General features: G+C 42.6%; 2 protein-coding genes across 5 annotated transcripts; one reads left to right on the top strand and one right to left on the bottom strand.

The window, feature by feature from the left end:
* Positions 1 to 24: 24 nt before the first annotated feature.
* Positions 25 to 10,167, bottom strand: LOC143514053 (aldo-keto reductase family 1 member D1-like). Of its 3 annotated transcripts, none has more exons than XM_077004814.1 (10): positions 10,029 to 10,167; positions 7,551 to 7,651; positions 4,901 to 5,068; positions 4,536 to 4,652; positions 4,366 to 4,443; positions 1,380 to 1,502; positions 1,075 to 1,184; positions 756 to 921; positions 583 to 665; positions 25 to 300 (listed from the first exon to the last, which is right to left on the bottom strand). In XM_077004814.1, exons 4-10 carry the CDS (start codon positions 4,545 to 4,547, stop codon positions 261 to 263), a joined length of 612 nt encoding a protein of 203 aa, XP_076860929.1. In that variant the 5' UTR covers positions 4,548 to 4,652; positions 4,901 to 5,068; positions 7,551 to 7,651; positions 10,029 to 10,167; the 3' UTR covers positions 25 to 260. The 3 variants fall into 3 exon arrangements, with proteins under 3 accessions (XP_076860929.1, XP_076860930.1, XP_076860928.1); XM_077004815.1 differs by lacking the exon at positions 10,029 to 10,167 and adding an exon at positions 7,917 to 8,045; XM_077004813.1 differs by lacking the exons at positions 7,551 to 7,651; positions 10,029 to 10,167 and adding an exon at positions 5,204 to 5,760.
* Positions 6,223 to 13,167, top strand: trim24 (tripartite motif containing 24). Of its 2 annotated transcripts, none has more exons than XM_077004809.1 (18): positions 6,223 to 6,505; positions 6,716 to 6,834; positions 7,477 to 7,624; positions 7,771 to 7,903; positions 8,018 to 8,134; positions 8,225 to 8,339; positions 8,427 to 8,573; positions 8,668 to 8,782; positions 8,939 to 9,330; positions 9,450 to 9,584; positions 9,712 to 9,829; positions 9,954 to 10,011; positions 10,112 to 10,247; positions 10,354 to 10,616; positions 10,958 to 11,090; positions 11,216 to 11,290; positions 11,480 to 11,635; positions 11,762 to 13,167. In XM_077004809.1, exons 1-18 carry the CDS (start codon positions 6,223 to 6,225, stop codon positions 12,272 to 12,274), a joined length of 3,156 nt encoding a protein of 1,051 aa, XP_076860924.1. In that variant the 3' UTR covers positions 12,275 to 13,167. The 2 variants fall into 2 exon arrangements, with proteins under 2 accessions (XP_076860924.1, XP_076860925.1); XM_077004810.1 differs by having other exon boundaries at positions 10,378 to 10,616.
* The last annotated feature ends 595 nt before the right edge of the window (positions 13,168 to 13,762 follow it).

Below are 13,762 nucleotides of genomic sequence, written 5' to 3' on the forward strand. Positions count from 1 at the left end.
AACAATTAACAATAAACATGTCACTTGATGCGACTTGATGTCATTTATTCATAAGAAACAAGAATATAATACAACCAGCTTTAAATAATCAAACAAATGAAAAGGAAAGAGGTGACAATATTTGGTATAACAGCGTTTATTTGCACATTGCAAGATCATATATCAGTTGGTTGACTTGACAGGTACCAAAGCAAATACAAAGCCAAAAGATGCCACTTTTAAATTGTACAAATCTGTTATATATTATGTAAACATAATACCTAATAATCATGGAATGGGTATTCTGGGTGATCACTCCACCTTAACAAAGGAAACAATAATTAGCTTAGCCATGTTGTTTTACAACTATTAGCCAGATCTTTTTAGAACATATTTTAGAAATGAGTTTCAATTGCTGTCTGTACTGCAACATGTCATGTTTCCACTGATCAAACACACACAAAAAAAAATCTATCCATGCATGGGTTAAGAATTACCCTAGAGAACTGAATTGCTTGTGGGGGCAAGGAAAATGTAAATATGTGCATTAGGGGGTCTCACTACTACTGCAATATTTTTGAGATTTTTTCGTTTGTTACTTACATAAGAAGCTCCACAAATCGGATATTTTTGTTCAGCCCTTCTAATGCTCTCATTTCATCATCGGTCAAGGAGAAGTCAAAAATCTTTCAGAAAGAAAGAGAATTGAGAATTTAGAGAATTAGAGAATAACTTCACAATAAAGCTGCAGTACTCACTTATGAGGGCTTATTAACCTCAAAGTTTTCCTTAATGCGCTTGGGGCTGAAGCTCTTGGGAATGACCGCCACGCCTCTCTGGACATTGAACCGCAAGGCAACTTGTGCTGTGTTCTTCTTATATTTCTTGGCAATGGCCATCAGAAGCTCGTCTTCTAGCAAAGGTGGACTCTTTAAATTCACCCTTTACAATGGGACATACAATGGAAGACAATTAATATGCTGCAGTCAAAGGACGGTCCGTTCATAGTAGATCACAGAGAGCTTCTTCAGTCTATGTGTGTGACACATTATTTATAGTTAGACTGTATCCCAAGGGCAGAAGAACAGTGTATACCAGGATGGATCTCTGGATGTTCCTAGAGGACTGTATCCAACAATGACAATTTCATTCTGCTTACAGTATTGCATCATTTTAGGCTGAGTGAAGTACGGGTGGCATTCAATCTACAACAATTAGAAAAAAGACATTAACAAGAATTTCTACAGATAAGGATTTTTCATTCCAACAACACTAACCAGAACAAAGTAACAAATGAACAAGAAAAGACTTCAACAATTTGTTAATCCTACAAACCACAATACTTTCAAGTATTCGTACAACAACACGCTTCCTTAACTGTGGGGTAATCTTCCTGTTACCTGGTTTGTCACAGGTTTGTACTTCAGACCCGGCTTGTTCAGGATCAGTTCCAGTTGCCTCTTGTTGAAGTTAGACACCCCAAGAGATTTTGTCAATCCTACATCTTTGCATGCTTCTAACGCCTAAAGATAGAAAAAGATGCAGGACACTATTGGGATACCATGGTCCTTAATCTTCAAAGTTGCATGCAAAAGACTTTAGATTAAACTGCCCTGAGCAACATAAAACTACTTTAGCTTTGAGACTATCATTTATCATCGAACAGTGATTTGAGCTGATGAATCAGTTTGAATCATTTGCATAAAGCAAGTTTCATATCGACCCCATTTACTATTTACATTAAACACACATTAAATCTATACAGGTGCAGTACTAGGAAGATCATAAATGGCAAACATTGAATATATCAGTCATTCAAAATTGAAGACAAAAGAAAAGATGGAAGGATGGACAAATGTACATTTTGAGTTAGAGGTGCTTGTCTTTTTATATTGAGTTGAAGGGCTGGTTAATCACGATGCAGGTCTGTGAAACCCAGCTGACATATCCAGATTACACATTGGCAGTAAGTAATCAAGCCGAATTTCTACTCTTTTTGTACAAGGATTCTTGTGTGCATTGTAAAATATTAATAAAATAAACTAATAACAAATAATACAAAATGGTTAAATTTAAAAAATGAATAAATTGATGTAGAAAATAAGAAAAATAAAATGCTGAGTAAATATATATGTATTGAAATGTAGAAATATAGAAATGTAGAAATATAGAAATTTGTGTTCTATTCAGTGCACCTCAGACCTTAATTTGAATGTCCTACTTGTCATAATCATTTATTCACTGTTTGAACAGCCAGCACTGTAGTGCTGAACACTGATGTTCACAAAGTGTTTTTCCCATGTACCCATTCAGGCTTACTTTTTTTGTGGTTTACAACACAGTTAAATAGATTTTACACAGAGGTGTCAATTACAGAAAGTAAAAGTCCTCACCAGGATTTTGCTCAAGCTTGCTAGATTTTCTAATTAGTGCAATCTAGGTAAAATTAGTGGAATCAACACAATCCAGGAAGCCTGAGCAAAATCCTGGTGGGGACTTTTACTTTCTGAACCTGGAATTGACACCTCTGATTTTATATAAAGGTCGTAAAAAGACACCTTAATGTCAGGATTCATATGATGACATATGATGATGCAGTTATTCATCTTCACAATATGAGACTGACACCTAGTGGCCTGGATGTCTCAGATATTCTGTATTTAACCCCCTGTTCTATGGAGTATGAATTTGTACATTTGAGGACTACAAAGCAAGTAAATTGAGATTACAATCTCAATTAAGCTGCTGGATTATATATATATATATATATATATATATATATATATATATATATATATATATATATATATATATATATATATATATATATATGTTTTAGCAGTAAAAATGACTATAAAATATCTAATTTTCATTGTTATGGCTGTGTAACACTTGTTATCTCACAATCAGAGATTCAATGAGGAGATTTCAGTGAACGTTACTAGTTGAGAAACAACATCTGTGTCTGAAACTCTATGTTGGGGATCTGACATATTGTAGTGATGTTTAACAATATATTGGAGGATATTCACTGCACTATGAATATCCACAATAAGTAGTGTTCAAATGATGTAGCCTAACAGGCAAAATAAATCCATAATGCACTGCATTGTTTGGTTTGAAGATTTGCACACAGCCTCTCCAGAAATGTGCAAAGGACAATGGAGACATATTCAGAGTCCTCATATATTATATATCGTTTATATTACCTCATGGACCAATAAACATGTGGTGATCTTTACCGTCTCAGATTTTCTCAGACTTGTTACATTGGACTGTGGTGTAATGTTCAGATTGTTTATGCAACACAGTCTGTCTTCATACAGCACAGAGTTAACATACATAACAGTGTTTGAAATCACTATTAATTAGTGAAATTTGCTAATTATAAAATCCTCCCAACTCGGCTTAAAAACTGGGCACTCTATACTGTTCCCTATAATAGTGCTCTATGTAGTTATTGAGATTTTTGAATGCAGGGAATAGGATGAAGAGGACATAGTTTTGGACAAGCACGCATGTTTGAAAGACACTGGCAGGCCTTTCACCACATTGTCACACAACTGTCTTTTGCCTTTCAGCCACACATATCTGTGTTTTTATGTGGGTATTTTTACGTCATGTAAGCGGGCTTGAGCTTGCTAAAGTAGCATGGTGTGTGGAAAGAATGTGTCAAAGTTCACCTTATGTAGTTGTCATTTCTTACCTATGTCATTACAAGTACTTAATTTTCATAATTACCCACAAGTATGTTGGTATTTTTCTCAGTAATATTAAGTTCAACACAGGGAAAGGAATTAGTACACTTTAAATATCAGTAAATATCCATGTTCTTCCTGAGAGGCTTAGGAAATGATTTATGCTAGAATAGGTTGAGTAAATAAACGTAAATGGTTTAAGGCAATCCGTTTCCTCAAACCAATTACGTTAATATAATCCATCAGGATTTATAGTGTGCAGTTATTATTATTAATTTACTACTACTGATTTTTTCATGATATTTATATCAGTAATGATATAAATAATAAAGTTTATTGTTTAACCATAATGGAACTTAAGGAGAAATTTGTGTGTCAAATGCAATTTTGGTAAATATATTTTGGTCCACTGAGATATTTTTTTCTCCTGGGCCTTACAACCTCTGCTTAAAAACACAAAAAAACCCCACTGAACTTCAAAGGTCACTATAACCTTTGAAGTCTGCCAAGCAGAGCAATTTATATGGTTTAGACCTTGGACGTCAGTTTGACGACAGCTTTAAGAAGGATTTGTAATCTGTTGAACTTTAAAGTCACCTGATAAATCCTTATGATTATATGATTTTTATCCTACACATTTGAAAAAAAAAATACTCCATTTGAAATTTAAAGTGAGACATCTACTTACCTCCCATGTAGCACAGAGGTCTGTCTCGTGGTAAATAATCTTTCCATTTTCATCTTTGGGATAGAAGGTATCTCCAGGCTGGGACAATTGGTTAAAAAATACCCATCTAAATATTCGTTCCTGAATTTTCATTTTGCATTATAGAATTTGTGATGAGTACATGGAAAAACCTTGAAAGCCATGGGCAATTCAACAATGTAGAGGTCCACATATTCCAGTTGCAGAGTTTGGAGAGTCCGCTCTAGTGCTGGTCTTACAAGCTCTGGTGGATGAAAAGTGTTCCACAGCTACCACAAAAACAAACAAACAAACAAAAAAAATAAACAAACAAAACCAAACAAAAAACAAACAAACAAAAAAAAAAAACCCCACTTATATCAAGTTGGACTGTAATGTACTGAATGGAACTGATTAATAAAAGCTTTCAACAGTGAACAAAGATTTATAAGCATTCCAGCACAGAATGAGAATTAACTTGCTGCTTCTATTTAGTAGTAATTCAAGACGTGCTGAAAATTTTGCAGAACAAGGTTACCTTTCCACAGTAGAAAATGTCCTCTCTCTTGACAGTACCATCAGCAATTTTCTCTCGTATAGCTTGGCCCACCTCATGCTCGTTGAAATATACCAGTGCTCCATCAATATGCCTATATCCAACCTCAATGGCCAACTTCACTGATTCATATGCAGTTCCCTTAGGAGTCTATTTTAAACAAAATTGTGCAAAAAGAAAGAAATCTGTGAATATCCTATATGTGAAAACAGCTTAATCGTTCTCAAAGTCAGCAAAAAGCAAGCAAACAAACAAAATCGCAGAATAGTTTGTAATCCTCCTTACTGTTCGAGGGTCCCCGTAGGTTCCAATACCCATGAGTGGGATTTTGTACCCATTACTCATGGTGACAGAGTGATTCTTAGCTGTCAGTGACATGCTTCCTTTAGAATATGTGACAACAACTACACTGAGTACTAGTTCATAAAAGAAGGAAGTACCAGTAGTAAAGGGTAAACGTGCTCTGCAAGTAAAACTACATTCACAACATCTACAGAACCACGAAAGTTAATTAGTAACAGGTCTGGTTGTTGACCCCAAACATATAACCTCTTATAGGGTGCCTGCTCAGTGTATTGCGTTTCACATTAAAATATCAGCATAATATTCATAAAATATTATTATTTAAGTGAATAATTAAAATTAATTCTCTTTTCTGCTTCTGTTATTTATGATGTGGTGCAACAAGACTTCAGTTAACTTCGCCAAATACGTAACATCATAAATTTGAGAGAGAGAGAGAGAGAGAGAGAGAGAGAGAGAGAGAGAGAGAGAGAGAGAGAGAGAGAGAGAGAGAGAGAGAGAGAGAGAAAGAAATCGCGTCCGACTACGAAGAGGAAGTTGGACCTCTATCGCTTTCCGTAGCGGTGCGACCGAGGCCTCGCACCATCTGTTGGTTAGCAAGCGGCGATAAACAACACCTCTTTGTTAGCTACACTTCTACATATGACTTGTGGAGCGGATCATTCTCAAAACGAATCGCAAACAACCCGTACATTTACTATATAAAGCTAATTTCCTCATAATATCGTCCACCGTATCTAACGTTAACCCGTAATTACATTCGTGTGTATCTAGCATAGCTAGCATAGCCGGCTAACGGCGCTAATATGGACGCGCTTGTGTAAAGTAGTAACGTTAGTTATGTGAGAGTCTTTTATATTATTATATTATCTCTTTCTGACGGTCTCGGTCCACGAAGGTCCAATCATGGTTCCGACATGCTCTTGCTGAAGACGAGCCGAGCCCCAATATCGCGCTTTCGTACGTGTTCTGGTTAAAGCACAAGGCTCGGCCCGGGGAACATGGAGGAGGGTGGCGAGAAGATGGACTCGGAGGACATCGTGATCATCGTGGAGAACGAGGCGGAGAGCAAACCCATCCAGGAGGCCAACGCCAAGGAGGAAGGCAGCCAGAGCCTGCTGGACATCTGCCCCCTGTGTAAGCTGAGCTTCCACAGCAGGGAGCCCAAACTCCTGCCCTGTCTCCACTCCTTCTGTAAGAGATGTCTCCCGTCCCCGTCGAGGAACCTGCTGTTCGACCAGGGCACCAACCACCAGATGCCCATGGAGACCCAAGCCAAACCATGTGCGTTGATCTGGGCTTATCCCCCACTCTACACTTTCATTACTCCATGTTTGAGGCCTGTAGAATGCTGACGTGACCTTATTAATTAATATATATTATTATTCAGCCCAGCTGGGATTTTAGCTCATTTACGTTAATCATAATGTTTTTTTTTTTATATGTACAGCAATTTATATCTAATGTCTGCTTTTGTCTACTTCCTTTTGACAGTGAGCATAATCCGCTGCCCGGTGTGTTATCAGGACTGCAGGGAAGTTGAGGTCTTGGATAACTTCTTTGCCAAGGACACTATGGAGGTGCCAAGCAGCACAGTGGAGAAGACCAGTCAGGTGCTGAAATATACTCAGTGATCTCAAAGATCTCTTTGAGTATTTAATTCAGTTACTAACTGCCCCTTCAGTAACTGCCCCCTGATGAACGAGCGAAGGTCCCAATATATACGTTGAGTTTAGAGCTTGACTTGTGTGGACTAATGGGCACATGTTAATGTCCATCTCATAATTAGTAACTGCTCCGTTTTATATGGGGCTTAGTGGGTGTGGCACCAATGTTCACCATGGTGTCAAACTGAGCTTTTTGTTACCAAAACAAGTGTGACTTGTGAAACAAGAAAGCCAATCGGCAAAATATGCTCACTGGCAAGAAACATAGAGACGAATGACGGGTTTGATTACACCAATCATCCAAATAAATAGGGCATGCAAACATACATGGAATCGATATTTTAGACATGTTCGGTGGTTTGTGGAAAACAGGCACGTAACCCTCACATGTAACTTGGCTCAAGAACTCAATGCACAAGGCTTACGTCACTCTGAAAGTTTTGCACTTGTGCTAAATGCAGCATTTTGCTCTACAGAATGACGAACTTGGATTTGGCCTTTTAAATTGAACAGAACTGGTTCTGTCTGTCTGTGCTCATTTTCTTGCTTAACGTGCTCTCGTTACACTGGTCCTCCTTTTGCCTACAGCTCTGCATGAGCTGTGATGATAACACGGAGGCAACTGGCTTCTGCGTGGAGTGTGTGGAGTTTCTGTGTGTCACCTGTATTGAGGCCCATCAGCGTGTGAAATTCACCAGGGATCATACCATCAGGCAGATGGAGGAGATGTCTTCAGGTGTGTCCTCCTTAGCGTTTCTTTTATCTGCAGTGTGATAAAAAGATTGTAGAAGAATTAAAGAACTGAAATATATAGTACACATCGGTCTTTCATGATGTTTCTTGGTGTTTCATTAAAAACACTAAAATAATTGTTGGTTACAGAGGCAATGGGTGCTTCCACTCAGAAGCCCGTTTTCTGCGAGGTCCACAAACAAGAGCCGTTAAAGCTGTTCTGTGAAACGTGTGACCGCCTCACCTGCAGAGACTGCCAGCTCCTCAAACACAAGGACCACAAGTAGGCAGCTTACCCTAACTCCTCTTGGAGCTTTGCTTGTGTCTTATGCTCTACACTCTTGCGTCTTATGCTCTCTGGTTTAACTCAAGTCGGGGGAACCTGCTTCACTTGCAGTTACCAGTTTCTGGAGGATGCCTACAGGAACCACAGGGAACACCTGGTGAAGATGACCGGCCAGCTTCAAGAGAAAAGAAAGGCCATCGGGGAGGTGTCCGACACAATAAACAGCGGGTAACTTGCTTTCCTGGAGCACACCTTCGTAAGACGGGTGCCTGTCAATCAAATGGGATCACACCTCGTGTTTGTCTTTTCTTTCTGTAGTCTTCATCAAGTGGACGAAAACCGCAAGGCCGTCGCCAACGAGATTAAAAAGGCAATCTGCAATCTGATCATGGAAATAAACAGAAAAGGGAAGATCTTGATCAATCAGCTTGAGGTAGTGGCTAAATGTTGTAGTAATCGCATGAGTAAGCATGCAATCAGTAGCACTGGTGCAGTGTGTGGTTATCTCCTGTCTGTTCAGGCACTGACGAAAGACCACGAAATGGTCCTGAAGAAACAGCAAGAGGATATCTACTCCCTCACCAAACACCTCGACCACGTGATCAGTTTCACAAAATGGGCTACAGCCAGTAACAGTGGCACGGCACTCCTGTACTGTAAACGACTGGTAAGTAAACAGCTCGGTCAGGAGTTTAGCTCTTGTTGATTTTGCTCCTGGCAAAACTTCTGATGTTACTTTTTGTTTCTTGCTCCGTTCTCAGATCATGTATCAGATCCAATACCTCCTGCGGGCCAAGTGCAACACCTCCTACGTTCCTCAGAGTTCAGTTCGCTTCCAGTGTCGGTCCGCCTTCTGGGCCTCAAACGTCGATCTTGGTAAGACTGCAGAATCATCTAGCTTGTTGAGAAATGGTATATGCAAGTAGCGTAGTTAGTGTAGTCTTAGCATGGTCTGGTTCATTTGGTGAAAACTTGATTTTGTGAAATTATTTTAGGCATGTATGCATTTGGACTTTTTTCCCCCTTTTGCAGGTTCTCTACTGGTGGAGAAGGCCCCAGTGCGCCAGCCGACTGGGCCACAACCGTTCCCTTTCCAGCAAATGAACGCCGGTCCCAGACCGGAGGGCCACGCAGGGCCCTACCCGGGCACCCAGGCTCAGCAGCACCAGAGACAGAGCACTCTGGCCCAGCTCCAGATGCAGGTGGAGAAGCTAGCACAGCACCCCAACCGCCACCTCTCGCCCAACCACTGGTCGTGGGGTATGCGTCCCCCCGGCCAGCCGATGCCCAACCGGCCTCTGCAGGGGGGCTCCCCTTCCCAGACCCTCTCCAACATGCCTCAGCAGGCCTGGAGATACGGCGCTCCGCACCTCAACACGGGGAGTCCACCCACTTTACTCCAGAACTCCAGCCTCCCCCAGCAGGTACGAGAGCACGGCGTGGTGGTGCTGGTGAAGTTTGTGTTTGTGATCGATTTCGTGTCGGCGATAAGACACGGAGAGTGTGAAACTTGTGGTGGTTTTTTGGTTTCTGTTTTCCTCAGACGTTGAGGGGCCTCATCAACAATTCGAGCTTCCCTCCCAAACCGATGGATGTGCTGCAGGGTAGTCCACGCTACTCCCAGAATGCACCTCTTTCAAGTGCTGGCACCCACCCCTCTCAAGGACCTCTCCTTCAGGTAGGAAGGCCATACATCCCAGTCCTACTAAACCTGTATCAGATGTGTGTGCTGATGATATTATTTTTGCACTCGTATCCCACTCACTTCGGTGTGTGTGTGTGTGTGTGTGTGTGTGTGTTTGCAGCGAAACATGATGGAAGCTGCATATCTCAGCAGGAGGAATGAGCCCAGTAGCTCCTTGTCTTTATCTGCCCCTAGACCCAATTATTCCAACCTGCCTCCCACGGTTTCCGACAGAGCTGGTGTGTGTGTTTTACCAAGAGCCTGCTCAACTTTGGGCGGCCATCTGAAGATACTTCAAGTGGAGTGTTGCTCGTGTGTTCCATTATTATGGAAATAAAAATGTTCCTCCTTCTTTGTCTGCAGTACCAGGAAGTCAGATTTCTCCCATGTCTACTGCTCCCTCAACGGAAGTCAGAGCTGGGTAAATGTGCTGCTCACCTTTCAGACTTTCCACGCTTGTCGGCCTTCGCCACGCACTTACGTCTGTTCCGATTGTGTGCGTTCCGTCTTTTCCCGTGAAGTGCTGGTGCCTGGAAGCGCTCCGAGCCCCCCCCGAGTGGACCGTCCAGCCTCCCTACCAAGAGAAGGCGGAAGTCCTCGCCGGGCCCCGTCATCGTCATCAAGGACGAGCCGGAGGACGACGACGACGTTCATTTTGTAAGCTTCCCCGTCGCAGGGCATCCCGTCGAGAGCCGGACTCGCATGTCTGCCTGATCCTGATGTCAAACCCCGCCCCTCCCCTCCCCCCGCCCCGCCCACCAAGGCGTCTTTTGTGCCCGGCCCTCAGGTCCGGACCACCACCAAAGCCAGCCTTCCGGACAGCACCGGGGTGCAGTCTCAGACCCCGCAGCAGGAGTCTCCCCCGGGGGAGGAGCAGCGGACAGAGCGGACCCCAGAACCCGAGGAGGACCCCAACGAGGACTGGTGCGCCGTGTGTCAGAACGGCGGAGAGCTGCTCTGCTGTGACAAGTGTCCCAAAGTCTTCCATCTTAGTTGTCATATTCCCATTCTCACTGCGTCTCCAAGGTAGGGTGGACGGTTTTTAATTTCATTCGTCCCTCCCCTATAACTGTCTTCATGTAACTTGCACACTTCCTTAAACATCTAGAACCGGAAATGTAAAACGGAACGGAAAACGGAAATTTTGTCAGCAATTTTGATCGTTGTGTAATACACGTTTGCATAAGAACCCTGATCAGGGTTAAATTTAGGACGGCACTTGACCCGAGCTTACAGCTGAGTAGTGGCGTTCAACCTGGTCCAGTTGTGGAGAGTGCAGGTGTGTACTGGCAGGATGCCGTATCTTGGTTGCGAGTACTACCAGTCTATGGTTGTTGCGTGTGTGTGTGTGTGTGTGTTGCTCACAGCGGTGAGTGGTTCTGCACATTCTGTCGTGACCTGGACTCGCCCGAAATGGAGTACGACGTGGATGGCGGCGGCGGCTCGAAGGAAGTGAAACAGGACCCGGATTCAGACTCGTTCACACCCATGGACCGACGAGTAAAGCATCCGTTTCTAAACCCCCACCCCCGGCCTCTTATTACATTTATTAAAATTCAGATTTATTGTGTAAACAGGTCTCGGTACTCTTCACTTTATCGGACTTCTGTGTCCTTTCCCAACAGAAATGTGAGAGACTGTTGCTTCGCATCTACTGCAATGAGCTCAGCACTGATTTCCAGGATCCTGTGACGCCATCGGTGTGTTGACCCAGTCGCTCCGCTTCCCCAATAATCTAAGTTTACACTTTAAAATCATACACCAGAATCTTGTTTGGCAGTCCACGCAGAGCCCTGGACAACCACACCCCCGAATTGCCTTCCTTCCTTAAAATCAAGTGAAATGAAGAGATTTGCTTAATAATATGGAATATCACTCTTTTTTTTTAGTCCATGCCGGAATACAATGAGATTATCAAAACCCCGATGGACCTGTCGAAGGTGAGGAGCAAACTGGAAGATAAACAGAGTCCTGGATACAAGAACACTGACGACTTTGTTGCAGACGTGAGGCTTATATTCAAAAACTGTGCCACTTTCCACAAGGTATGAATTTTTCTCCAGACCATAACTGAAATGTTTAGTTTTTTTGGGTTTGGTAACTATAAGCTTTAAGTAAAATGGAACCTGCAGAGTTTGTGTGTGTGTGTGTGTGTGTGGTTCTTGTTTTAGGAGGACACAGAGATGTCAAGTGTTGGAGCAAATCTGGAGAGTTTCTTTGAAGAGCAGTTGCGGTTGCTGTATCCAGACCGCACCTTCCCCGACGTGAAGGAAGAGCGCGCTGCTCCAGAAACACAAGCCGCGGAACCAGAACCGCCGGCTCCGGAACCTCACACTCCGGAACCTCACACTCCGGAACCGCCGACGCCAGAACCGCTGACTCCGGAACAGCAAGCTCCGGAACAGCAGGCTCCAGAACCGCAGGTTCCGGAACCGCAAGCCGAGGAACCGCCGGCTCCGGAACCGCAGGCTGCCGAGGCCCCTCCGTCACCAAAGGGCACCTCCCCGGACGAGGAGCCTGCAACGGAGGAGCCTGAGGAACCCCCCGGTGAAAGTCTTCCAGAGGGAGAGCCTCAGTCTGAAGACCCTGCTGAAAACACGGAGAGCGTGGAGACTCCAGAGGCAAGTGGCAGTGCTGCAGATACAGGCGAGGAGCTCACCGGCAAAACGGATCAGGATGGTTAAACGGTCTACCTGGGAATGCTCCGTCATTTTCAGTTGTGTGTGTGTGTGTGTGTGTGTGTGTGTGTGTGTGTGTCTGTCTGTCTCTCTCTCTCCCTCTCTTTTTTGTCTCTGTCTGGAGCATGAAATTCCAACTTTTGGAGATCATACAGTGTATTCTGCAATAATAATATTGTATACAAAATTTGGAAAGAGCAATACAGCTCCTTAGATTATGTAAACAGGCACAATAAATGCTAATGTATAAAACCAGTAGTATGAATTACATTGTATGTTAATGACAAGTACAAGAGAAAATGCAGTGGGTGTTGGAAGGAACAGCAGTAGTTAAACCATGATACAAACTATACACCTTCCAAGAATATGTATGCTTATAATATGATGTTCCAACTCCAAAAAAATTAAACATTAGAATGGTTTTAGGTGTATTTATTTGTGTAGTATTAGAGGTATTTATTTGTCCTAATTTTGATTATGCTCTGGAGAAGAGCACTCTGCAAATAAATTCCATGAACCGTGGAGTTTTGTATAATGTTATTTTAATCCAAAAATGTATGTGTTAAGGGGGTGGGGCAGACGTAGTGGGGCTCTTGGGTACAAAAGCATTAACACTTATTCTTAGTCATATAAACGTTGGGCTGTTTTCTCCGGAGCCAGTCTTGAGACCAGTAGGCTGCATACTAATCTTCTTGGCAGCATCCGCATAGACCGTGTTGTTCATTGTGCAGTCTGTGACACACTGGTGCCCCCTGGCGGACAGTGTTGCAGCTGCGAGTGCAATCCCGACATACACTCAGGTTTACTCCAGTTAAACAACATTGCATTGGAATCAAGAGTTCTCAGATGTGAATAAATTTCATTTTTTTTTCTGCTTCACTGCGAGTCCTTTTAATGTGTCCGCGTGTCCTTTTGTCTGAAACTGAGCCAGGCTCGAACCCGAAACTAAAGCTGCGAGATAAAGATAGCCTGCAGCCACCAATCCTGCTGTTTTTCCTGATAAATAAACTCACCGCTTCAATACAACTTTGAATGAAAACGGAGTGGTGACTCAGAGATTGGGTCATACCTGGCACGAACACTGGTATAGCTGGTGCAAGGTGACGTTTTTGACTAATTTGTTTTCACTATATTAAAACGAAATCATTTCGTAATGGGCAATGTTCCATAATAATTCCATAATAATGTAGCATGTTTTTTGTCTGTCTCAGACAGAGAGCATCTTTAAATTTACAGCAGCCCCAAATATCAGCTATGAGGCATCATATGCACACACGTAGGCCTAATATTGAACATTCATCTGGACCCACGTCAAAAGGCTTAACTGCACCTACATTCTGAGCCTAGATAACCACTTCGTTATTTGCCATCTTTAAGAACTGGACTGACTGTTACTCAGAAAGAATCAATAAAAAGTTGATGTAATTACTGCAGTTGTAGACGTTTGCATATCTGTAGTCGAGAAGATCAAACATCTCGAAAGTACAGTAGCTC

This window comes from Brachyhypopomus gauderio, chromosome 5 (assembly GCF_052324685.1).
Source record: "Brachyhypopomus gauderio isolate BG-103 chromosome 5, BGAUD_0.2, whole genome shotgun sequence".
NCBI classification, from domain to species: Eukaryota; Metazoa; Chordata; class Actinopteri; order Gymnotiformes; family Hypopomidae; genus Brachyhypopomus; species Brachyhypopomus gauderio.